Source organism: Rana temporaria, chromosome 1 (assembly GCF_905171775.1).
Source record: "Rana temporaria chromosome 1, aRanTem1.1, whole genome shotgun sequence".
NCBI classification, from domain to species: domain Eukaryota; kingdom Metazoa; phylum Chordata; class Amphibia; order Anura; family Ranidae; genus Rana; species Rana temporaria.
The window spans coordinates 140,358,462-140,384,329 of NC_053489.1; the positions used below are offsets into that span (position 1 = coordinate 140,358,462).

General features: G+C 46.2%; 1 protein-coding gene across 1 annotated transcript in view; it reads left to right on the top strand.

Moving 5' to 3' along the window:
- The first annotated feature begins 1,947 nt into the window (after positions 1 to 1,947).
- The window catches only part of DCP2 (decapping mRNA 2), a 60,109-nt gene continuing 36,188 nt past the window's right edge, over positions 1,948 to 25,868 (top strand). Inside the window, exons 1-3 of the mRNA XM_040343557.1 lie at positions 1,948 to 2,180; positions 14,009 to 14,160; positions 16,202 to 16,329. Of these exons, the coding sequence (XP_040199491.1) occupies positions 2,128 to 2,180; positions 14,009 to 14,160; positions 16,202 to 16,329 (333 nt within the window). The 5' untranslated portion in view covers positions 1,948 to 2,127. The remainder of the gene's footprint in view (positions 2,181 to 14,008; positions 14,161 to 16,201; positions 16,330 to 25,868) is intronic.

The following is a 25,868-nucleotide window of genomic DNA, read 5'->3' on the forward strand; positions in this document are numbered from 1 at the left end:
ACGAACGGCGCATGCGCCGTCCGTGTACATATCCCAGTGTGCATTGCGCCAAAGTACGCCACAAGGACGTATTGGTTTTGACGTGAACGTAAATTACGTCCAGCCCTATTCACGGACGACTTACGCAAACGACGTAAAATTTTCAAATTTCGACACGGGAACGACGGTCATACTTAACATTGACTAGTCCAGCTATTTGATGGAATAACTTTACGCCTGAAAATGCCTTACGTAAACGGCGTATCTTTACTGCGACGGGCGCACGTACGTTCGTGAATAGGCGTATCTAGTGATTTACATATTCTACGCCGAACTCAATGGAAGCGCCACCTAGCGGCCAGCCTAAATATTGCACCCTAAGATACGACGGCGCAGGCTGTCGTATGTTAGATAGGTTTAAGTGTATCTCAGTTTGAGAATACACTTAAACTTAGGACGGCGCAGATTCCGAGTTAGGTCGGTGTATCTACTGATACGCCGGCCTAAATCTTTCTGAATCTAGCTACTGGGGTCTAACTAATTAATACAGTGGGGTAGATTCAGATAGAATTTACGCCGGCGTATCCATAGATACGCCGCATAAATTCAAATCTGCGCCGGCGTATCTACTTTCTGTATTCTGAAAGCTAGATACGCCGACATTTGCCTAAGATACGGCTGGCATAAGTCTCTTACGCCGTCGTATCCTAGGGTGCATTCTGACGCTGGCCGCTTTCGTTGTTGTCGGTGTAGAATATGCTAATTACCTAGATACGCCGATTCACAAACGTACGTACGCCCGTCGCAATGTAATTACGTCGTTAACGTTAGGCTTTTTCGGCGTAAGGTTGTTCCTGCTATTAGGAGGCGCAGCCAATGTTAAGTATGGACGTCGTTCCCGCTTCGAAATTTGAATTTTTTACGTTGTTTGCGTAAGTCGTTCACGAATAGGGCTGGACGTAATTTACGTTCACGTCGAAACCAATACATCGTTGCGCTGTACTTGGAAGCAATGCACACTGGGATATGTACACGGACGGCGTCAGGTCATCATACATTTACATAAAACAAGCCCCCCCTTCCACATTTGAATTACGCGCGCTTACGCCGGCCTCATTTACGCTACGCCACCGCGACTTACGGAGCAAGTGCTTTGTGAATACAGCACTTGTTCCTGTAAGTTACGGCGGCGTAGCGTAAATACGATACGCTGCGCCGCCGTATCATTGCGAGCCCCTACGTGAATCTACCCCAGTATATATAGGTTTGTCTGGTACTTTATACATACCTCCCAACATTTTGAGATGGGAACGAGGGACACCTACTAGCAAACGTATGAAGGCATAGGGCACGCCCCATGCCACACCCCCTTAAAGGAGACTTAACCGGAAAAAAAAGGTTAATTAAATCCACAAGTGCTTTCTTTACCACTACTATTCCTTTATATTGCCTCTTAAAATTTACAAACGCAGCAATTTAGAATTTGCATTAAAAGGCTTAGCACTGGGAAACACTTTTTGAAAGATAAAAAGTGCATTTTATATATATAATACAACTATATAGATCAGACCAAAATGAGGGACACATGAGGATGAAAGAGGGACAATGCTCTGAATCAGGGACAGTTGGGAGCTGTGCTTTATAGCATCAGCAGTGTCCCTGTCACCCATGTTCAGGAGATCAGAGCTCTTCTAGCACCATCTATATGCACACCGTGATGATGACACGAGACAAATCTATGGCCACATTCCTGACGATGCTGTGTGACAAGCTGTGATCACAGGACACAAAGCCATCAGGACAATTCGCCTGAGATTGCCATATATGCCTTCCAAATTATCTTTTTCCTTGTTGCCAAGGGTAGCCAGGCGGTTTCCTGGATGCTGTGCTACGATTGGCCACAGAATTCCTTGCTCGCCTTCCGGTTCAGCTTTGCTCGCTCTGATTGGCTCAGGGAGATCCCGCCGAATGACTGCGTCCTGTGAAGGGTTGGCGGCGGACGTGACGCAGGGAGAGGGATGGTGAAGGAGTCTTGGTGTTATTGTTGTTGTTTCGCTTCTTCCTCCGGCTCCTCCTCCTCCTTAGTGCGGTGTCCGCGGCTCTCAGGCTCCGGGGTCGTCGTGTCTCCGGGATGTGCCTGTGTTCAACATGGAGAACAAGCGTGTGGAGGTTCCCGAGGGGGTCCTGGACGACCTGTGCAGGTGACTGGGGCTGGAGGGCTTGTATTGGGGCACTACAAGGCTCAGCATTGTCTGCCTGATGGCAATTATAGTTCTGCTGAAGAAGTGGACTTATATGTGTTATCAGAGTCATGAAAACTCGCCCTGTCAGCCTGTTATATAAGCATACTCCTTCCTTTTCTGGAAAGCTTGTGTTCACCTGAACAGCCCCAGGCCTGACACTTCCGGGTGTGTCAGATAATGTGTTCCCTTCTGAGTGCCATGTTTTCTCCTGCCCACCTCTTATGTTACTACAGGACAGATGTAGGGATCAGCGGGATGAACCAGAGGGGGCAGAGCTGTCCGACACTTCTGGAAGTGTCAGATATTGGCAGGGCCTGGAGCTGTTCAAGAGAGCGCAGGACCAACACCCCACCTGACCGACAGGCATCGTCCGCCTTTGTGACCGTCTCATGTTATACCTATATTTTGGGTCTAACAGGAAGCTTGGTCACGTGACCCAACAACCTACACCCTCGCCCAAAGATTTTTTATTGGTAACACATAGAAAATTTGCTGAGTGCATTTTTACTGGCAATCTGAAATCTGACAGATTGGACAGGAGAATTGATATGTTACCCTGAAAAAAAAATAGAGACCCTGTTTCCTTATAGCAGGTTAAACAGCCCAGTGCTTGAGCTGTCTAACCTGCCCATCTCTAAGCTGTAAAAAACCTGCCTGATCCTGCCCCCCCCCTCCCCCTGTAAACTGACCATAGTTTATCATGGCTGCTGAGCCCTGACACCGTGGTCAGTAAGGAAGCCAGGAAGCTTACACTGCGCAGCGCTAATCACAGACAGTGTGGCTGTGCTGCTACTCCGATCCAGGGCTACAGCAGGAGTGGCTGAGCTGCAAGCTTGGCGGTCACGTGACTCCCGGCTGACGTCAGAGGGAAAGCTCGGCTCCTCCTGCTGAAACCCTGGGTCAGAGTGCTAGCGTGGCCGGGAGTCACGTGACCGGCCTGGAGATACTTTACAAAAAGGTGTTTAGAGGCAGTGGGCCGGATTCAGATACAATAGTGTATCTGGCCGGCGTAGCGTATCTTAGATACGTTACGCCGCTGTAACTGGGCGCAAGTTCCGTATTCAGAAAGAACTTGCGCCCTAAGTTGCGGCGTAACGTATGTGGGCCGGCGTAAGCCCGCCTAATTCAAATGGGGATGTTGGGGGCGTGTTTTATTTAAATTTGGCTTGACCCCGCGTATTTTACGTTCGTGAAAACATCCCAGTGCGCATGCTCGAAAATCCGCCGCAAAACATCATTGCTTTCGACGTGAACGTAAATTACGTCCAGCCCTATTCGCGAACGACTTGCACAAATGACGTAAAATTTTCAAAACTCGACACTGGAACGACGGCCATACTTAACATTAGCTACGCCTCATATAGCAGGGGTAACTATACGCCGAAAAAAGCCTAACGTAAACAACGTAAAAAATTGCGCCGAACGTACGTTTCTGAATTGCTGTAACTACCTAATTAGCATATTCCTCACGTAAACATACGGAAGCGCCACCTAGCGGCCAGCCTGAAAATGCAGCCTAAGATACGATGGTGTAAGACACTTACACCTGTCGGATCTTAGGGAAATCTATGCGTAACTGATTCTCTGAATCAGGCGCATAGATACGACCCCCCGCACTCAGACATACGCCGGCGTATCAGGAGATACGCCGTCGTATCTCTTTTCTGAATCCGGCCCATTGAGTCTAACAAACACTTATACAGTGCAGGATAGCAGCTTAAAATAGGGAGGCTGACAGCAAAGAATAATTTAGGGTTACAAACCCTTTAAAAATACCCATAGCAGCTAATCTGCTTGGCTTTTCAATGAAATGTCAAAATAGTGTGACAAAATGGAAGCATGACTAGGATTATGAAAAGCCAGAGTCATGGGCACACGTAGCGTGCCACGGTAGATGGTCATGGTGCATCTAACTTAACCTCTTCCTCTCCGGAAGGTTTTACCCCTCCTTCATAACCAGGCCATTTTTTGTGATACGGCACCGAGTTACTTTAACTGACAATTGCGCGGTCGGGGGACGCTTTCCCCAAATTAAATTGATGTCCTTTTTGCCACAAATAGAGCTTTCTTTTGGTGGTATTTGGTCACCTTTTTATTTTTTGTGCTATAAAAAAAAAAAAAACACTGACCACTTTGAAAAAAAAATAAAAAACTTGTTATTTTCTGCTATAAAACATACCTAATAAAAAAATTCTAAAACATCCAATTTCTTTCTCAATTTAAGCCAATATGTATTCTGCTACATGTTTTTGGTAAAAAAAATCCCAATAACACAGGGTTTGACAAATTTGCTTGGAATCTAGGAGCCAGCTAAAAAAGTTAGGAGCCAGAAAACGCACCCCGTCCCGACGAGCTTGCACGCAGAAGCGAACACATACGTGAGCAGCGCCCGCATATGTAAACGGTGTTCAAACCACACATGTGAGGTAGAGGTCAACCGATATATCGTCCGATATTTGTCCGTTTTTAAGAAATCGGCATCGGCCGATTATTGTAAAAAAATCGGCCGATTTTCGGCTGCCACGCTAAACCCCGCTCCACCTACAGCAGCACGAGAAATGAATCCTTCAGTCACGCTGCTGGTAGCCTGCAGGGACAAGGCTTACCAGTGCTGTGTGCATCTATGGATGCACACAGCCTGGTTTGGAAGTGTGCACACACGGGTGTCCCCATAGCCTTTTTAAGGTGTGGACAGCACCAATAAGGGACTGCCAGAAGAGGAACTAAGGGACCTTTCTGTGTAATATAGTTGCACATAACATTTACCTGTTATGTAAAATTATATTACACAAAAAGGTCCCGCCCCCCCCCCACCTCGGCGGGCTGTAGCAGAAAGCAAACTTGTCACAAGCCCGAGCAGCTGCAGTACAAGTTGTCTGCGCGAAGAGATCACAAAAGCTTCCTGCATGCTGGGACGGTGGCAGGATTACTGAACATGGGCTCTAGGCTACGGCTCCAGCCGTAGCCTAGAGCCCATGTTCAGTAATCCCACTACCGTCCCAGCATGCAGGAAGCTTTTGTGATCTCTTCGCGCAGACAACTTGTACTGCAGCTGCTCGGGCTTGTGACAAGTTTGCTTTCTGCTACAGCCCACCGAGGTAGGGGGGCGGGGCCGGCGCGCAGGCTACCAGCAGCGTGGCTGAAGGATTCATTTCTCATGCTGCTGGAGACTGGGGTAATGTACAGTATTCCTATTATCTCTGATAGGTGCCTCGGCTCTCTAGTGATTGTACATAGTACTCCAACTCACGTGGGAGCTCACAGGTGTCATCCAATGGACAGTGTACATGTCAGAGCACACCCCTCTCCTGAATACACACTAATTTTATATATATATATATATACCCATCGCCACCCACGGCCAGCTCCATCCATCCACCCCCCTCTACAAAGCATCTCCCACCCACGGCCAGCTCCATCCACCCCCCTCCCTCCATCCACAGCCAGCACCATCCATCTCTTCCCCTCCACAACGCATCCCCCACCCACGGCCAGCTCCATCCATCCATCCATCCCCCTCCACAACGCATCACCCACGGCCAGCTCCATCCATCCACCCCCTTCCCTCCATCCACAGCCAGCACCATCCATCTCTCCCCCTCCACAATGCATCACCCACCCACAGCCAGCTCCATCCATCCACCCCCCTCCCTCCATCCACAGCCAGCACCATCCATCTCTCCCCCTCCACAATGCATCACCCACCCACAGCCAGCTCCATCCATCCATCCATCCCCCTTCACAATACATCCCCCACCCACGGCCAGCTGCATCCATCCACCCCCCTCCCTCCATCCACAGCCAGCACCATCCATCTCTCCCCCTCCACAATGCATCCTCCACCCACGGCCAGCTCCATCCCCCTCCACAATGCATCCCCCACCCATGGCCAGCTCCATCCATCCACCCCCTTCCCTCCATCCACAGCCAGCACCATCCATCTTTTCCCCTCCACAACGCATCCCCCCTCCACGGCCAGCAACATCCAGCCATCCCCCTCCACAACGCATCCCCTACCCACTGCCAGCATCATCCATCCATCCATCCCCCTCCACAACACATCCACCGCCAGCACCATCTATCCCCCTCCACAACGCATCCCCCACCCACGCCCAGCACCATTCATCCATCCCCCTCCACAATGCATCCCCCAGGCACAGCCAGCACCATCTTTCCCCCTCCACAACGCATCTCCCACCCACGCCCAGCACCATCCATCCACCTCCACAACGCATCCACCACCCACGCCCAGCACCATTCATCCATCCCCCTCCACAATGCATCCCCCAGGCACAGCCAGCACCATCTTTCCCCCTCCACAACGCATCTCCCACCCACGCCCAGCACCATCCATCCCCCTCCACAACGCATTCCCCACCCACGCCCAGCACCATTCATCCACCCCCCTCCACAACGCATCTCCCACCCACGCCCAGCACCATCCATCCTCCTCCACAATGCATCACAATCCAAAAATCGGCCCAAAATATCGGCCGCAAAAATCGGCATCATATATCGCCCATCGGCTGTCCCGATTTCTAAATATCGGCATCGGCCAGAGAAAAACCCATATCGGTCGACCTCTAATGTGAGGTATCGCCGCGATTGGTAGAGCGAGAGCAATAATTCTAGCCCTAGACCTCCTCTGTAACTCAAAACATGCAACCTGTAGATTTTTTTAAACGTCGCCTATGAAGATTTTAAAGGGTAAAAGTTTGTCGGCATTCAACGAGCGGGCGCAATTTTGAAGCGTGACATGTTTGGTATGAATTTAATCGGCGTAACATTATCTTTCATAATATAAAAAAAAATGGGGATAACTTTACTGTTGTTTAATTAAAAAAAGTGTAATTTTTTCCCAAAAAAGTGCGCTTGTAAGACCGCTGTGCAAATACGGCGTAACAGAAAGTATTGCAACGATCGCCATTTTATTCTCTAGGGTGTTAGGATAAAAAATGTATATAATGTTTGGGGGTTCTAATTAGAGGGAAGAAGATGGCAGTGAAAAATAGTGAAAAATGACATTAGAATTGCTGTTTAACTTGTAATGCTTAACTTGTAATACCAACGGCCACCACAAGATGGCGTCAGCTCACAAAAAAAAGTTTTTTTTTTGCCCACCTTCCAAGCCAAGTCGCCAGGACACTATTTCTAGTCGCCATGGCGACTGGGATTTTTTCGAGCCCTGCAATAACAGTATATTGATTGGTTTGTTTACATAGGCAGACCGCCGTTCTGTCTGCCTTGGGAACGAGGTCCTGGCGGACATGGGGGAATGGTTACAGAAAATATGTGCTTAGTCACTGTATACACTCCACCCATATGAGACAGTCCTTGTAATAATTACTGCTCTACAAGTGACAGTCTCACAGAAACACATAAGCCTCTGGACAAAGGATCATTAAAAAAAAAAATTAAATTACATTTGCTTTCCTGCATACAAAAAGATATCTCTTTGACTGAGCAACTGCAGAGGTAATGAACACTTTGGTCAGAAATATATAATGGACAACATCAGGGCTCGACAAACCCACAGGTACAATCTTTACTTCCCACCACTATAGACGAGGTTGCTTAACTACTATCAAGTCTATCTAACCACTTGCCCTCTGGATCCTGTTCCCTGGCAAATGCTACGTGCGCCCTCTGGCTCTATTCTACACTCTCGAACCCACATCTTCAAGCTCTCCCTCTCTTCTAGCATATTCCCCAACTCTCTAAAACATGCACTAGTCAGCCACATACCTAACCACTTCCCGACCATACTGCGGCAAGAAAGCTCTATTGCTCAAATTGCTGTACCGGTACGGCACTTTATTTAATAGCTATTGCAGGCGCGTGCTGCCAGAGCCAATGCGCATTGTCGGCGGCTGCGATGTCCGCTGGCCACCCACGATCGTTCCACAGAGAGCCAGAACAGAGATCTGCCATTGTAAACAAAGCAGATCCCCGTTCTGACAGGGGAGAAGAGAGAGATGGTACAACTCTAAAGCCCATCTCTGCATGCAAAGGTTCTAGGTGTAGTGCTGGACTCTGAACTCTCCCTTAAACATTTCCTGCCTGGCCTATAGTAAAATGATGACCAGGCGGTGGTTACGTTATCCTGACTGAACGTCATATGAAGTCTTTCAGGATAACAGCCAACGTGCGCCCATGGGGGCGCGCAGCGCAGCAATTGATGGTGTGGCGTGTCAGTCTGATGCACGGCAACACTGATCTCGGTAAAGAGCCTCTGACAGATTGTGTCCAATCACAGTTGATTACGATGTAAACAGGAAAAACAGTGTATCAGCTTTTTCTATGACAGACGCAAGTAGAGGAGAGTCGATCGGCTGCTCTCCTGATGGAAGGTCTGCACTGATTGATTATCAGCACTGTTTCTTTTTCCACCTTTTTAACCACTTAAGGACCTGCTCACGACTATATACGTCCTGTTTTTAAAGATGGGTATCTTGGTAATGGCAGCAGCTGCCACAACCGAGGTATCAATCTTTACTGTGAGCGGTCCTGTACACGATAACGGTGGTCTCCACGGCGGATTCGCCGCAAGATCACCATGATCGGCGGCGGGAGAGGGGCCCCCCCTCCCGCGCCCTCCGCCGCTTACCGGAGCCGTCGGTAGTGGCAGAGGCGATCGGGTCCTGTCCCCTGCTCGGCTGGGATACGAGTGAGGGCAAGATGGCCCCCACCCGTCCCCATAGCATAGCAGGGCGGAAGTGACGTCAAAACGTCACTTCCGCCCATGCTTCTTAAAGCAATATTTTCTAGTTGTCATTTTTTCAAATGCCAAAATTTTTTTTTGCACTTAAGTCTAAATATGAGATCTGAGGTCTTTTTGACCCCAGATCTCATATTTAAGAGGACCTGTCATGCTTTTTTCTATTACAAGGGATGTTTACAAGGTATTCATACAGTGCACACACATTAAAAAGCCGAGTAACGGACAATCTTTGAAGTCACATGACCGTGATGTAACGCACAGGGCGTGAGTGGAGGCTAAGGATGAGCTTCTGTGTGTGAGCACAGTCCACGTGCAGAGCCCGCCAGGAAGTCTGCACGACGCTGCGCTAATCACAGGCAGGGAGACATTGGCCCAGATTCAGGTAGAATCGCGCAATATTTGCGTGGGCAAAGAGCAAATTTTTTTCTCTGCGCCCACGCAAATATTGCGCTTTGCCCGCGATTCACGGAGCAGTTGCTCTGTAAATTGCGCGGGCAATATGCTAAACAGCCGGGCGCAAGGCTGCCTAATGTAAATGATCCCGCCGGGGGCGGGAATCATTTAAATTAGGCGCGCTCCCGCGCCGAGCGAACAGCGCATGCTCCGTCGGGAAACTTTCCCGACTAGCATTGCGGCAAATGACGTCGCAAGGACGTCATTTGCTTCTAAGTGAACGTGAATGGCGTCCAGCGCCATTCACGGTTCACTTACGTAAACGACGTGAAATTTGAATTTCACGGGCGGGAGGCGCAGCTATACTTTAGCATTGGCTGCGCCTGCTATTAGCAGGAGCAGCCTTATGCTAAAGGCGCCGTACGGAAACTCCGTACCTTGCGTACGCAGGGCCCGCGCAACTTTTGTGAATCGGTGGTAGTATGCAATTTGCATACTATACACAGATCACAATGGCCGCGCCCCCTAGCGGCCAACGCAAGAATGCAGCCTGGGATGTGAAGGCATAAAGAGGCTTATGTTTGTCACATCCTAGGCTGCAGTCGGTGTAACGAGGTTCCTGAATCAGGAGCACTCGTTACACCGGAGCAAGTAAGCACTTGCGCCGCGCAACTATGGTTGCGCGGGCGCAAGTGCTTCTTGAATCTGGGCCATTGTCTCGATGCGCGGCTGCAGAGATCGGGAAATGTTTCCCTCCCTGTGCTTAGCGCAGAGCTGTGCAGACTTCCTGGCGACATTATGGCGGACACCTTTGACACATTTTTGGGACCATTGTCATTTTCACAGCGAAAAGTGCTATAAAAATGCACTGATTACTGTGAAAATTACAATGGTAGAGAAGAGGTTAAGTGTGACCTCCTGTGTGTTTCTAACTGTTAGGGGGGCGGGGCTGGACTTCTGACGTCAGTGATCGTCGTTCCCTATATCAGGGAACAGACGATCACTGACATTGCCACACAGAAGAACGGGGAAGGTGTGTTTACACACACCTCTCCCCATTCTTCAGCTCCTGTGACCCGATCGCGGGACACACGCGGCGATCGGGTCCGCTCGCGACCCACGGCTGGGCTCCTAAAAGGGACGTATATATACGTCCCTGTGCCCAGCCGTGCCATTCTGCCGACGTATATCGTCGTGCGGCGGTTCTTAAGTGGTTAAAGTGAAACAATAAAAGTGAAATATTCCTTTTAAGTTTCGTACCTGGGTGTCTATAGCATGCCTGTAAAGTGGCACATTTTTCCCGTGTTTAGAACAGTCCCTGCACAAAATGACATTTCTAAAGGGGGAAAAAAAAGTAATTTAAAACTACTCGCGGCTATAATGAATTGTCGGGTCCCGGCAATACAGATAAAAGTAATTAAAACCCCTGTTGTGTCAGAGGGGGGCAGGGTCACCCGTACATGTCACTTTTTAACCCTGCAGTGCTTCCCTGTTGTGTCAGAGGGGGGCGGGGTCACCCGAATACGGTAGCCCCGCCCTGAGCTATTTAAGAGCTGTCACGGCGGGTGTAGCGTCTTTCGCCGGGCATCAACATGGGGACATGGTGCTTTGGACCCCAAACCATCCTCCCCATGTTGAGGGCATGTGGCCTGGTATGGTTCAGAAGGGGGGGGGGCGCTCTCTCGTCCCCCTCTTTTCCTGCGGCCTGCCAGGTTGCGTGCTCAGATAAAGGTCTGGTATGGATTTTTTTCAGCTTTCAGCACTGTCACGCTTTGAATGACAATTGCACGGTCGTGCTATGTGGCTCCCAAACAAAATAGACGTCCTTTTTCTCCACAAATAGAGCTCTCTTTTGGTGGTATTTGATAATCCCTGCGGTTTTTATTTTTTGTGCTATAAACAAAAAAATTATTTTGAAAAAAACACAACTTTTTACTATAATAAATATCCCATTTTTTTTTCTCAGTTTAGGCCGAAATATTCTTCTACATATTTTCGGTAAAAATTTGAAATAAACGTATAGTGATTGGTTAGCGCCTATAAAATAGGGGATAGATTTATGAATTTTTTTATTATTATTTTTTTTACTGGTAATGGTGGTTGTGTGCAATATTGCGGCGGACATATCGGACACTTTTGACACTATTTTGGGACCGTTCCCATTTGTACAGCGGACAGTGCTATAAATATGCACTGATTACTGTATAAATGTGATTGGCAGAGAAGGGGTTAACACTAGGGGGCAATCAAGGGGTTAAAAGTGTGCCCTGGGGAGGGGACTGACTGGGGGAGGTGACCGATCGGTATCCCTATGTACAAGGGGCACACGATCGGTCTCCCCTCCCTGACAGGATGTGGATCTCTGTGTTTACACACAGAGATCCACGTCCCTGGCTCTGTAACTGCCGATCTCGGGTACCTGGCGGACATCAGGGTCGACAGGGGCACGCATCGGCACCAGAGTGACACAGGGGGAGGCCCGAGGACGTCATATGTCAATAGGCGGGATGGGAAGTGGTTAATATCCATACCGGGCCTGGTATGGAATTTGGGGGGACCCCTACGCAATTTTTTTTTTTTTTTTTTTCAAATTTTGGTTTGGGGTTCCCCTTAATATTCATACCAGACCCAAAGGCCCTGGTAATGGACTGGGGGGGGGAACCCATGCATTGCCGCCATCCATCTGGTTCTGAGTGGACATTGATTGCACAGTGCACTCACCTGGAGCGGCAGTCTTCTCCTCTCTGACAATTTATTATAGCCACGAGTAGTTTTAAATTTACTTATTTTTTTTCCTTTTTAGAAATGTCATTTTGTGCAGGGACTTTTCTAAACACGGGAAAAATGTGCCACTTTACAGGCATACTATAGACACCCCCCCAGGTATGAAATCTAAAGGAATATTTCACTTTTATTGTTTCACTGTAATCATTATTAAAATCGCTGCTCCTGAACGGACGTTTTTAAAAAAAATGTTTTGGATTGATGCATGTCCTCTGGGACAGGACTCAAACACTTTTTATGACAATACCATGCATATAAGCCTTTAAAATTTGCACTTTTGATTTCTCCCATAGACTTTTAAAGGGTGTTCTGTGGCTTTTCGAAATTTGCCACAAGCACCCCAAATTGTTTGCTATTCGGCGAACATTGGGCTCATCCCTAATTATGAATAATCACCACTAAGGGTGTAGGGATATTTTGTACTACCTCAAAAAAAGGACTTTTTATATAAGGACTTGTATCAATGCACATTAGGGCCGAAACAACCAATCGATTAATCGACAGCTAATTGATTATGAAATGAATCGATTATAATTTTCATAATCGATTAATCGGCCAGTAACATAATGGGGTTAAAAAAACTAAAATTAGCCCTTTGTAGTACAAAAAAGCAAATCGCTACTGTAAATATTACGTTCACTGTCCCACAGTAAAAAATAAACCCCTTACAGTAGCGATTATTTGCTCTTTTTGTACTTATATTTGATTTTTTTAACCCCATTATGTTACTAAACGTCTCAGGCCTGGGGTCACACCTGTTTTTTGGTGCTTTTTCCTATGGGACACGTTCACATCCATGATTTATTTTCAGCTGCTGCGTATTTGGAAAGGGCAAGGACTTTTTAACGCAAAATGGTGCTATTTTTTATTTATTTTTGTTTAATATACTTCAATGGAGAAGCTGCAGAAAAGCATGTAATGTGTTTTGTAATCTGCCCAACAACAAATTTGCCCAAAAAAAATGTAAAAATGCTTTTGTCTTTTTTTTTTTTAAGGCTATTATCCGATTAATCGAAACAATAAGCAGCCCTAATGTACATGCACCATTATATTGTTTAGATTTGTGTGTTAGGTGTCCAGCCTTGAGACACACGTTATTGTTAATGCACTAGGATCACTTTTATTACATGTTTTGGGTCATTATTTATATTGCATGTTTATACGCCTATTTTCTATTGCTGCTGATTTAACACAGTGTGGTGAGTGTGACGATCGCTGGATGATTAGGGGCATCACAGAGTGATTGCTTTTAGCCTCGAGGTTACACCAGTAATGTTCAGTTTGGTTTATGCATTGAAGTCACTATTCTTATTTTGATGGTTACTAGGTTTGCCTACCACAAGAGTTCACGTCACATATTGGTTAGATTGAGTTAACTGTCAGCGCCTCACTACTCTAACAGTGGCTTGATAGTTGGCACACATCTGCCTTGCAGCATTTGGGTCCTTAGTTGGAGTCCCAGCAAGCACACTATCTACATGGAGTTTGCATGGTCTCTCTCTGTGCTTGCGTGGGTTTCCTATGAGTATTCTGGTTACCTACTACATTCCAAAGACAGTCTGGTAGGTTAATTCGCTCCTAACCAAATTGGCCCTAGTACGTGTGCATATACATTGTGTATGAGAGAGAACACTTACCTGTAATACATAAATAATAGCTCTTAGTTGGGAACATGGTCTCTAAATATTTGTAAAGGAAACTTTTAGCTAGTGCTAAAAATAGAACCCTTGGATGTGTACTACTACCTGGCCCATGTAAGGCATCTACAGATAACACATACATAGTGTGACCCTGACATTGTAGTATTCCTGATTTGTTTGGTTGTTTATATTCTGTCGATTTTGTTCAACTGTATTCATATTTTCACATTTTTTTTTTTTCTCCACAGCCGATTTATTTTACACATTCCCAGTGAAGAGAGAGACAATGCAATCAGAGTGTGCTTTCAAATTGAACTGGCCCATTGGTTTTACTTGGACTTCTGCATGCAGAATTTTCCAGGCTTGCCTCAGTGTGGGATAAGAGACTTTGCTAAAGCAGATATCCTTTTTACTCTTTGACATTAGCTTTCCTGAGAAAAGGAATACAGAGACCGCCTTTCATATAATTTAGAAATGACCACTTGCAGCATATTGTGGACGTGAGTACTTATTATTTAAGGTTGTATTTGCACAGGCGTTTTGGCCATGCTGTGATTCCCAGCAGCAGGAATCTGCTGGACACTGGGATTGGCGGCTGCATACGGATGGCAGTAGGACGGCGGCAGCTATTTGTGTCTGTTCACCTTTGGTGATCGCAGCTGGACCCACACAAAGTGCGAACAGGCACAAATAGCTGTGGTTGCCGATAGCCTCTTATTGCCGTGTGTGGGCTCGGCAACCACTACTATTCCCCCACTGCTGTCAATCCCAGCAGCGCAAATCTGTATTTTCCTGCCAGGGGATATTTAGCATGGCAAAATGCTCGTGCAACTGTAGCCTACGGTCTATTTAAGCTAGCCTCAGAGACTTGCTTATTCAGGACAAAATGCCCACTCGCTGACTATCTTTTTATCTCCTCTCTGTTGCTCCCTCGTAATTCTATCTGCTTTTCCAGCTGCCAATAGAATACCCCATGTTGGAGTTTAGATGGTGTCGCCCTTCCCATCATGCATCGTAGGACAATGTCACCTGCTCCCAGAAGCACCAGGTATTTGCAGTGGCAGTCATTGTAGTGGTAGAGCGGTGCTGGACAAGATGTGGACAGAGTTATTACTTGAGCTCAAATGGCCTGTATTCTGCAGCTCACCACAAAGATGGGGATCTACCAGGAGAGAACATCCACCTGTTCTTAGGGCTGGGTGAAATGGCAGAGTGTTAAATTGACCCAAAGTACTCCTAAGCAGACTGATCTGCAGGCAGAGGGTGTTATAAGCAGTCAGTTCTGCTGTTCACAGTAGAAATGGCAAAGAGGTAAAGGGAGCAGCAGGGAGAGCACTGAATAGGTTAGTATAGGGTGGTTGGGGGTGGACTTTACACAGATGCCATGAAAAGTTACAGGGTCTCTTTTAAGTAAAATGCAGCCCATAATTTTTCATTTTGGGTTGAGTTAAAGCTTCAAAGTCCTGCAACAGAAAAAGCAGAAATTTTCCCCCAAGTGAATTGAGTTCTAGCTTTGGCAGTTGTCACTTTCTGTTCAGGAGCAGTGGTCACCATGACAAATAAGCAGTCTGGAACTCACCAACAGAGGGCACAGACAATAATAAAACCTGAAAATTGTCCTAACCTTCCCCCCTCCTATTATAAAAAAGAAAAAAAAAATTGTCAGGAGTTTCATTTAATAGTGGATTTGTGACATGCACTCGACAGCATCTGAAAACCAGACCTTACTAGTGTGTCTAATAGTGGGGATAAAGTAACAACATTTACAAGCATAGAAATCTGAAGTGTGACTGGTTGAGTAGTTTAAAATCGCCTGAAATCATTAATGATTTAGAGCTTGTTCACACATACTGTGGTGACCTGCATTTTCGTTCCGTCCTGACTTACTGGTCACTACTAAGGCACATAGACAACAGTTGTTCTTAATGTGCCCTGTTAGCACCACGCCGTTGGTGTGGCATGTGGGACAGTGCATAAAAGTGTAGACACTGGATGGCACCGCAGGTCTTTCTAGCACAGGGCACAGCTCTGTTGTGCAGAGACCTGAATACGTACCCTTTGTACACTGTCAATAAAGTTAAGAGGAAAAAATTCAAACGTGAATTGCATGTATAATGCAAGGCACCAGTTCTGTACACCAGACATTTTAGTGTCATTTTTCTGGTATGAATGTGCCCTTATTTGCATCAGAACTGCTTTTCTGAGGCACAAAAGCTGCCAGAAGTCCCTAATAGCGTCCCAGGTAGCTTCTCTGTTCCTATACCAACTTATATAGGAATATGCCCAAATTTTTTGTTATAATAACCAAATTTCTTGTGATCACAGACCTCATGTATACCTTCTTCCTGAAGGGGTTCTGGAACCCTTTGTACCCTTTGAGATTATCGCTTTACCTGAAGATATTTATGGTAAATGTTTTTCTTCCTTTACAACAAGTGTACTATTTCAGCATTGCCCGTTTTTACTCCCCAATGGTGAAGATGTTCAGAGGGTCTTAGATGAATGGAAGGAGTACAAGATGGGAGTGCCTACCTATGGTGCCATTATTCTTGATGAGACCCTTGAAAATGTAAGTGATTTATTTATAAGCCAGGATATTATAATAAATTCGTATTTTTCTGTTAAATGTAATTCAATGTGCTTTCTTTAGATCGGTTGCTGATCTATAGTTCTCAAATGCGATAAGCTCTACTTTTTTCATCTTATGTGTAGTTTGAGTTGCCCAGGTTTGTGACAGGCTTACGCCAAACATTTTTGACATTTTGTTGTAGTTTAATGTTGTATCTGCTGTTTGCGTTCTGTCTTCCAAACGGTTAAACCTGATAAAAGGTCCTAATCCTTCCCTATGTTAAAACTAAAAAAGTAAAACTTTATGTCTAGAAGTAGGCTTTATTATGGACCCGTGGAAGTAAAGTTTCAACAACCTTCTTATAAACTAGAGAAAAAGTAGTCCAAGTTATTACCCTACAAATGGGCCATGGACAAACAGGTTAAGCCTGAAGCCTTGCCTAACTTGTGATACAATACCCATACCCACCACTTAGCAAGCAACTTTTGATAGAACAGGAGCTGGTCACAGCAACAGCTTGTTGCACTGACCATGCAAAGTATGTTACATATTTGTTGCAGCTGTTCTGTAATCTGCTCCTAATTCCAGCTGCAACTAACCTATGAAATGGGGAAAAAATTGATACATTTTACACCCTTTCTAACAATTATTGCCACCGATTAAAAAGATTGTAAACGGGGCGTGGTCTGGACATGGCTGTATAGTCATGTGTTCAGTGAGCTCATGTCCTTTCCCTCCTTCCCCAGCTTATTTTGCTAATTTTCCAGTGGTATGCTCTCGGCGAAGAGGCGCAACACTAAAGCAACCCGGACACCCCGTTCATCTAAACCTAAAGGGGAAATTCAGCGCTTATTTCAGAGTTCCCAGACAGCCTCCCCAGAATACAAGATGGCAGAACCACGCGGCTCTCACAGTGAGTCCTCTTAGACACAGGATCCCCAAGCCTCACCCTCGGCTTCCGATGCCCTTTCAGACACCTGCAATCTTTTGCTTGGATCAGCAAAGTCCCTCTCTCCATCCGCTGACTTTGTGTGCAGATGCTGAACTCCGGGCTCTCCTCAGAGCCCTACCGACTAAAATGGACATAGAATCCCTCATTGGCAAGCTGGAGGAGTCGCATCGCCAAGACCTGCAAGCCATTAAGTTGGAGATACAGTCCCTTTGAGACCGATTATCCACAGGGGAAACTACACTCACTGCACTAGAGCACAGTATGACCTCTCTATAGTCTCTACAGGACTCCCATGTAGATGCTGAGGTGAACCTGCAGCTCCATTTGGAGGATCGAAGCCGCCGCAATAACCTGCAGCTTTGTGGCCTCCCTGAGGCCCCCGACGCAGAAATGGCAGTGGCCATCCTACGCAAGGTGCTGGGTGATACACCCCCGCCAGACTTGGTGTTTAATCGGATCCACAGGGTCCTTGGACCCTGGTCTACAGATCCTAATAGACCATGTGATGTCATCTGTTGCCTACATTGATACTCATAAAGTAGTTCTTTGTTACTTGAGGGTCCAGCCCCATAGACTTTGATGGAGCGGTGATTAAGATCCTCCCAGATCTCTCACGGGCGACTCTGCAATGCTGGGCAATTCTGTGACCTGTTCTGGACTTATCCCGGCATCTAGACTTCACTTACAGGTGGGGCTGCCAGTAACTTTCCACAAATGCCAACTCTCTTTCACACTTTGGAAGTCGATAGACATCACCGCTCTATTTACATTCATAGAAGCGGCTCCCATACAGGTACCATAACCTTGTGGAATCTATCCAAGGCCCTGATGTTGACTCCTTCACATTTTTTGCTTGGAGACATTTCACTTAGGTCTTGACCTAATTGTGTCCTGATTTTCTGGAGGACCTACACACTCAATTTGGAAGGGCTTAGTTCCTTAATGTTTTTCTTTTTTTCATATTTAAATCTTTTATTTTCTTTTTTTTTTAAAGGTCAAGTTCACAGAATATTAACATAACCTATACAATGAATACATCAACATATAGTTCTTAACACTACCGTCTTCTATAGGGCTAGCAGAGAAACCCGAAGGAATCCAAAAACATAAGTAAAATAATCCAAACCAATACCTCCCTGGGCTCCCTACCCCGTGCCCATATCCGCTTACCTCTTATCAATAGCTTCTTTTCCCATTTCTTAACACCACTGTATTAATTTCATACTTCTTCCCAAATTCTGTTCCCTTGTCCCTTCATGCGCCCTACCTAACCCCTCCCTAAAATCAACAGAAACATCAACACAAACACACAAAAAAAGAAGAAAAAAAAAAACCCTCTGCCCCCCCCCCCCCCCCCCCCTCCCCGCCGGAGACAGACCGATCCCCTCCTCTACTTCAACCCTTCGACCGCACCCATCCCACTGCTACCCCACTGGACCCTTCTCTCGCTATTTTATTCCTCCAGTAATCGCTTCCCTTCTTCCGTGCACATAAACTGATTCCAATCTGTCCAAGTTTCTTCATATTGTTCCCTTTGGTTGCGGGCTGAGAGGATCAGGTCCTCTATGGCTCCAGTCTCTCTCACTCTATTAAGCCATCTCGCAATAGATGGTACTTTGCTATCTCTCCATTGTAATGTTATTCCATTTCTAGCAGTATTTATCATGTGACAAACTACAGACTTTTTATATTCATGCCCTGGAATTTGTGAGCTATGGAGCAAAAAAAAAGCTGGATCTTCCGGAATCTGAAATTCTGTAAATTTTTGGACTATTCTCTGAACTTCCTTCCAGTATTCTCTCACTTTTGCACATGACCAAAAAATATGCAGAAAAGTTCCCTGCTCCAAACCACATTTCCAACAGTACTCTGAATGGTCTTTAGAAAATGTATGTAGCTTTACTGGTGTATAATACCATTGGGACAGTAGTTTATAGTTGGATTCCTGTATCCGCGTGGATATTGAGGAATTTAGTGCTAAATGAATTATGTGTTTACGTTGCGTCTGTGAGAAATTTCTCCCCAGATCTCTTTCTCATTTCCCCAATCCCGGCAACTCAAAATCCTCCTGAGGGGAATTCAGTAATCTATACATCTTTGAACTCACTCTTTGTATTGGTTCCTCCTCGTCGCAATATTTTTCAAATTTTGTTAGTTGTCGCCGAAAATTAGATGGTTGTCCCAGGGATCTTAGAAAGTCACTTATTTGAAATGCTTGCCAAAAGGATAGCTCATAATTCCCTCCTCGCTTTAAGACCTCAATTGATGGCCACATATCAGTTTGCAAAAAGTGTGATGCCTGTACCTTACCCCTTTCTTTTAATTTATTGAAGACTGTTCCTACTGTACCTGGTATAAAACTTGGGTTCCCCAATATAGGGAACAGGGGGGAGTACTTTGATGAAAATTTTGAATTTTTACATATCTTGGCTGCAATTAACAGTGTTGGGCCAATTATAGGGTGTTTCTTCATCTTACTTGGCAGTATCTTATAGCACCAATGAGCTCTGCTTAGTGCCATTGAACAGGTCTGCTGTTCTAATTCAACCCATCTTTTATAATGCCCATTTCTGCACCAGTCTATCAATCTCGTCAAATGTGCCGCTTGATAGTATTTGGCAACATCCGAGACTGCCATCCCCCCAAAACACTTGGGTAACCTCATCACCTCTTTTTTAATCCTGGCCTTTTTCCCCGCCCAAATGAATCCCATCAGAAGGGTATCCATTTGCCGGAGAAATGCCAGTGGTATCATTATTGGCAATGTTTGGAATAAGTACGTAATTTTTGGCAAGATGGTCATCTTAACTATATTATTTCTACCGAACCATGAATGTAGTCCGTGTTGCCATTTCTCAAGTAGCCTTCTTATTGATGTAAGAAGTGGTGGAAAATTCATTTTAAAGACTTCTTTTATGTTTGCTGGAATCAGGGTACCCAAGTATTTTAGTGCAGTCTTCCACTTAAAACCAACATTTTGTTGTATAATCGACTGTTTCTGGGGTGTCATTGATACACTCATTGCTTCGGATTTTGCCTGATTAATTTTTAGGTTGGAGAGCTCTCCAAATTTAGCGATTTCTTTGACAGGATTGGGGAGAGATACGTGTGGGTTTGATATAGTAAACAGCAAGTCATCTGCGACTGCAGTTACTTTATGACTTCTCCCCCCTATCTGTATACCCTGAATATCCGGGTTTTGGCGTATTTTATTTAATAGGGGTTCTAAAGATAACACGAATAGTAGCGGTGACGGGGGGCATCCCTGACGTGTTCCGTTTTGTGACTTGGAAAGTTTTGGAAAACATCCCGTTAACTCTCACTGAGGCACGCGGGTCCGTATAAACACTCCCAATCCACCTTAACATCTTCTCCCCCAGACCCACGTGTCTCGGCACTGAGAACAGGAAGTCCCAACTCACTCTATCAAAAGCCTTTTCGGCATCGGTATTTAGGAACACGCCAGGGATGTCCCCTTCAGTGGCCTCCTGCACCAAATTAAGGACCTTTATTGTGCCATCTCTGGCCTCCCGTGTAGGAACAAATCCAACTTGATCCATATCCACTAGGTCCGGTAACCATACTTGGATCCTTCTTGCTAATATCTTCGTAAAAAGTTTTAGGTCCGAGTTTAACAATGATATCGGCCTATAGCTGCCGCACTCCGCCGGATCCTTCCCCTCTTTGGGAATAACTGTAATTTGAGCTAGTAAAGCATCCGGCGGAAATTTAGCAGTCTGGCCCACTGCATTGAGAAACTCGGTTAACTGCCCTCCCAATAGTGTTACAAATTCTTTATAGTATCTTATTGTATAGCCATCCGGTCCCGGGGCTTTCCCTTCCTTCATAGTTTTTAATGTAGCCTCTAGTTCTTCTATCGAGATGGGGGTCTCTAAGCTGGCCCGGGCTATTGATGGTAAACTAAATCAATTGCTGAGAGATATTCTTCTATTTTGGATGGGGCCACTGGTGGCTGTACCAAATTTTATAGAGAGGAGTAGTATCTCCCAAACTCCTCCACTATCTCTTCTGGCTTACGTTTTAATTGTCCCTCTTTCCCCTTAATTTGCGGGATATATGTTTGTTGACTCTTCTCTATCAATTTCCCAGCTAATAATTTACTACACTTGTCTCCAAATTCGTAGGTTGTTTTCCTTCCCCTTTGTATTGTAGCTTTGGCCTTGTAGCGTAAAAATTCTGTAATCTGCCTTCTCAGATGGCTCAATTCTCTGCCTGTTTGTGGGGTGTGTGTCTTTTTGTGCTGAAGTTCTAATTTCTGAATCTCTGTTAATAAATTTTTAACCTGCTCTTCTCGCTTCCTTTTTAGATTCGCCCCATGTCTAATGAGGACCCCCCTAATCACCACTTTATGCGCTTCCCACACCATCCCTAAATTGCTCCCCGGGGTAGCATTCATTTGGAAGTATTCTATGATTTCCCATGCAACATCTTCTCTCACTTCCCTATTCTGCAAGAGACTTTCATTTAGACGCCACCTTCTCTCCTGTGCGAGCCCTACACCGGATAGTGAGATACGTAGGCTGACCGGGGCATGATCTGACCATGTTATACTGCCAATGGACACTTCCTTCACAGAGGAGATCAGATAGTGAGGTATCATAAAGAGGTCAATCCTGGAGTACACCTGGTGGGGATTGGAGTAAAGTGTAATCCCTCTCTTCCCCATGTATCGTCCTCCATGCATCCACCAGCTGAACTGCGTGCAATCCTCGTAGTACCCCCCGTCTGACCCCCTCTGCGATAGACGAAGTTCCCCTTGAGGTGTCTATCTTCGGGTTCAGGGGGATATTAAAATCCCCCCACAAGATTAGTTTTCCTTCAGAAAACTCCCATCAGCTCTATAAGAGTCTTCCTCATGAAGGTATCTTGGTGCACATTGGGCAAGTACACTGTAGCCAAAGTCACTTTTATTTCTCCTATCTTCCCTTTTAAAAAAAGGTATCTCCCTTTTGGATCTCGATAGCTATTTTCTAATGTCCATGGGATCCTATTAGAAATCAAAATAGAAACCCCTTTGGATTTTGCTTCTTGGTTCTCGGCATGATAGGCCGAGGGGAAGAACCTATTTTGCAATAGTAGGGGCCCCCCCTTCCTAAAGTGAGTCTCCTGTATGTAGGCAATATCTGTCTCTGAATGGCGCAGGTCACTCAGCAACATCCTGCGTTTTTTGGGGACGTTGAGTCCCTTTGCGTTCAGGGAGGTTATTTTTATTCCCTCCATCTCCGGCGTCGAGGAGGACAAAGCGAGAAAGAGAGAGGAGAAAAAAATAAAAAATTAAAATAAAAACCCAATCCCCCTTACCCACTTTTCTTTATCCTACCCTCCCTATCTCCCACCCTACCCTCCCTCCTACTTCTAAATCCCCCAAGGGAAAGTTGCCCACTTTTAACCCCCCACCCAATGGTTCGGTGGGCAATACCTAATCTAGGGGCTGGTCCAATTAGGTGATGCAATAAAAAAAAATATCCATCTGGTTTTTATAATCCTACAGTCTTGTTACTAATTTCCCCCCTTTTTCTGCCTAGCAGAGTTTTCCCTTTTCTCTTTCTTTTCCTTTTCCCTGCATACCACTTTGCTTTTCCCTCAGTAGCCTCTATTTATTCCATTGTCCACAAGTTTTTATATTTACTTTTTCCCCTGCCTCCTCCCCCCTCTCCACTCCGCCCACAAATAGGGTACCTTCCACCCCATTATTAGTACCTCCACTCCCCCCCCCCATCCACCCCCAGACCTCGCCCGTCCACCTGCCCCACCTGTTAGTGTTTACTCTGTGATCCTTAACTGTCCGGGGGCAGAGAGAGGGGCGGGCCGGGGAGGGACAGTGATTACCACTCCCGCCTCCCCCCAACCCCTATTCCTGTGCATAATTTACTCCTCTTAACCCTTTATTACTTAGTGTTACTACCCATAGTGCCACAGTCGGTCTCACCATGGTCCACCATAGGCCTACATAATCCACTGTGATGTGTGCCCTCCCTCCAAATTCTTCTAATCATCAAAATAATAATAATTATAATTAAAAAAAAACACACCGGGATAACCACATATCCACTTTCTGAGGTACTCTAACTGTACCACTTCCTTCTAGTGTGTGTGTGTGTGTGTGTGTGTGTGTATGTATGTGTGTGTGTGTGTGTGTATGTATGTATGTGTGTGTATATATGTGTCCACATCTATATATCAACCCGCTATATCTGGGGTTATAATACATCTAAAATAAAAAGAATAAAAAGGAAAAACAAAAAAAAAAAAAAGTGATTCAAAAAGTGTTAGTTCCTGGGGCTTTCCACAGGCAGTCCAGGCCCACAGGGGGATGGGGGCAGGAGCGGGCGGAGGCGGAAGCCACCCACTCCTCAGGGTAGAATCACAACCTAGGTGAAGAAAGGGGGGGGAAACAAGAAGAGAAAAGAAAGGGACATTGCCCCTTCTACAGGGGTTCTCAATCCCAAGTGGGCATTGTCATTTAACTTTAGTATGCTTCAGTGTATGGCTTCTCCATAGCTTCTCCATAGACTAGGGAAAGAAGAAAAAAAAAAAAGACCAAATATAGGCCAGGAAAAAATAAAGCAAGGCAGTCCTCGTGTTAGGGGGTCCTTAATCTTCCTCCTTAAGGGGGTACCAATACATTCTCCCTTCTCCTCTCTGGCCGCTTAGGCCCTGTAAATTTTTCTGTACCCCTAGAGGGGCCGGGTAAATGCTGCAACCAATTTGTCACCTCCATTGTCTCCATCTCCATAAATTTAAACATCTCTGGGAGTTCCAGGGGCTGTTGTAAATGAAATGTCTGAGTATTCCTCCTTATTATGACCGCAATGGGGTACCCCCACCAATATGTCCCTCCTGCCTGCTTGACCTTATCCAGCACTGAACATAGCATTGCTCTTCGCTGGAGAGTGGCGCGGGAAAGGTCCGGCAGTATCTGTATCCGGGACCCCTCAAACATTATTTCTCCAGTCTCCCAAGCCCTCCGGCTTATCAGCTCTTTGTGTGAAAAATAGTGGAAACAACAGATTATGTCTCTTGGTCTATTTGGATTTTCTGATGGGGGCCCCAGGGCTCTATGCAGCCTCTCAAATTCAAGAGGATGAGGGATGGGGGGGTCTACCAATTGGAGGCATATTGCCTCAATGGTCTGCTGTAAAGCTTCTCTCCCTATTGTTTCAGGTACTCCCCTAAACCTCAAATTCCTGCGCCTACTGCGGTCTTCAATTTCTTCAATTTTAAGTTGTAGGGAGTCAACTTGTAGTGATTGTAACCTCTGTATTTGTTCCAGGCTTGCCACTCGCTTCTCCAACATCCCCCCCCCCCCCCCCCCGCAACCTCCACATGAGCCAACTTATCTGATAGTTGCTGTACTTCCTCCTGTACAGTTTCCAGCTCCCTTCGGTGCGACTCCTCCATCCTTAACACTAGGGCCTCCATCTCTGCTCTCGTGGGCAATGCGAGTATGTCTGCACGTGTTGGAAGGGTTGGCAACAGCTCTTTCAGGGACCTGAGCTCCGGCTCCTGGTCAGCTTCTTTTTGGTCCATCTCGCGTTGCAGCCGCTCAGCCTCTTCCAGGTCTGTCTGTGTTACCAGCGTCACCCTCCGCGTCCCCCCTTCTTTTTCCTCGTCCGTATCTACAGCTGGGGGTAACTTACTGTGTCTCCCTGCAACGCTTCCTCCTATAACTCTCAGTGTGCGTGCGTCTGGGTCTGGATCAACTCGTGTTGCCGCGGATCGAGTGCGGTTTGCAGCTGCTCTGGTCTGCGGGAAGTACTGCTGAATCTCAGCTTGGACACGGGCTTTGGAAGGTCTCTCTTCCTTCCTCATCACCAGCGCCCCGCTCAGGTCCCGCTCACCCCTTCAAAGCAGCCCACACTATAAGGCTATTTTGGTCTGGGACCGTGGGAGCTTCTCGGCTTCAATAATTGTCAGGAGGAGGGTGGAGGTTTGAGGAGCTCTGGAGCTAGTGTGCCTCTACTCCACCATCGTTAGGCCACGCCCCCCTCCTTAATGTTTTATCCACAACTCAGGTGGGAGAATCTGTCCACAGGACAACTATTAGTCGTGCACTCCACAAATCTGGCCTTTATGAAAGTGTGGCAAAAAGAAAGCCATTGTTGAAATGAAGCAAACATGTGGAAGAAGGTGCTCTGGTCAGATGAGACCAAAATTGAACTTTTTGGCCTAAAAGCAAATCACTGTGTGGTGGAAAACGAATGCTCCACATCCCCCTGAACACACCACCCCCACTGTGAAACATGGTGCTGGCGGCATGTTGTGGGGATGCTCTTCTTCAGCAGGGACAGGGAAGCTGGTCATAGTTGATGGGAAGATAGATGGAGCCAAATACAGGGCAATCTTAGAAGAAAACCTGTTAGAGTCTGCAAAAGACTTGAGACTGGGGCGGAGGTTCAGCTTCCAGCAGGACAACGGCCCTAAACATACAGCTGGAGCTACAATGGAATGGTTTAGATCAAAGCATATTAATGTGTTAAAATGGTCCAGACCTAAATCCAACTGAGAATCTGTGATTGGGGGGGGGGGGGTGAAAACAACAAATGCACATCACAAAGTTTGAAAA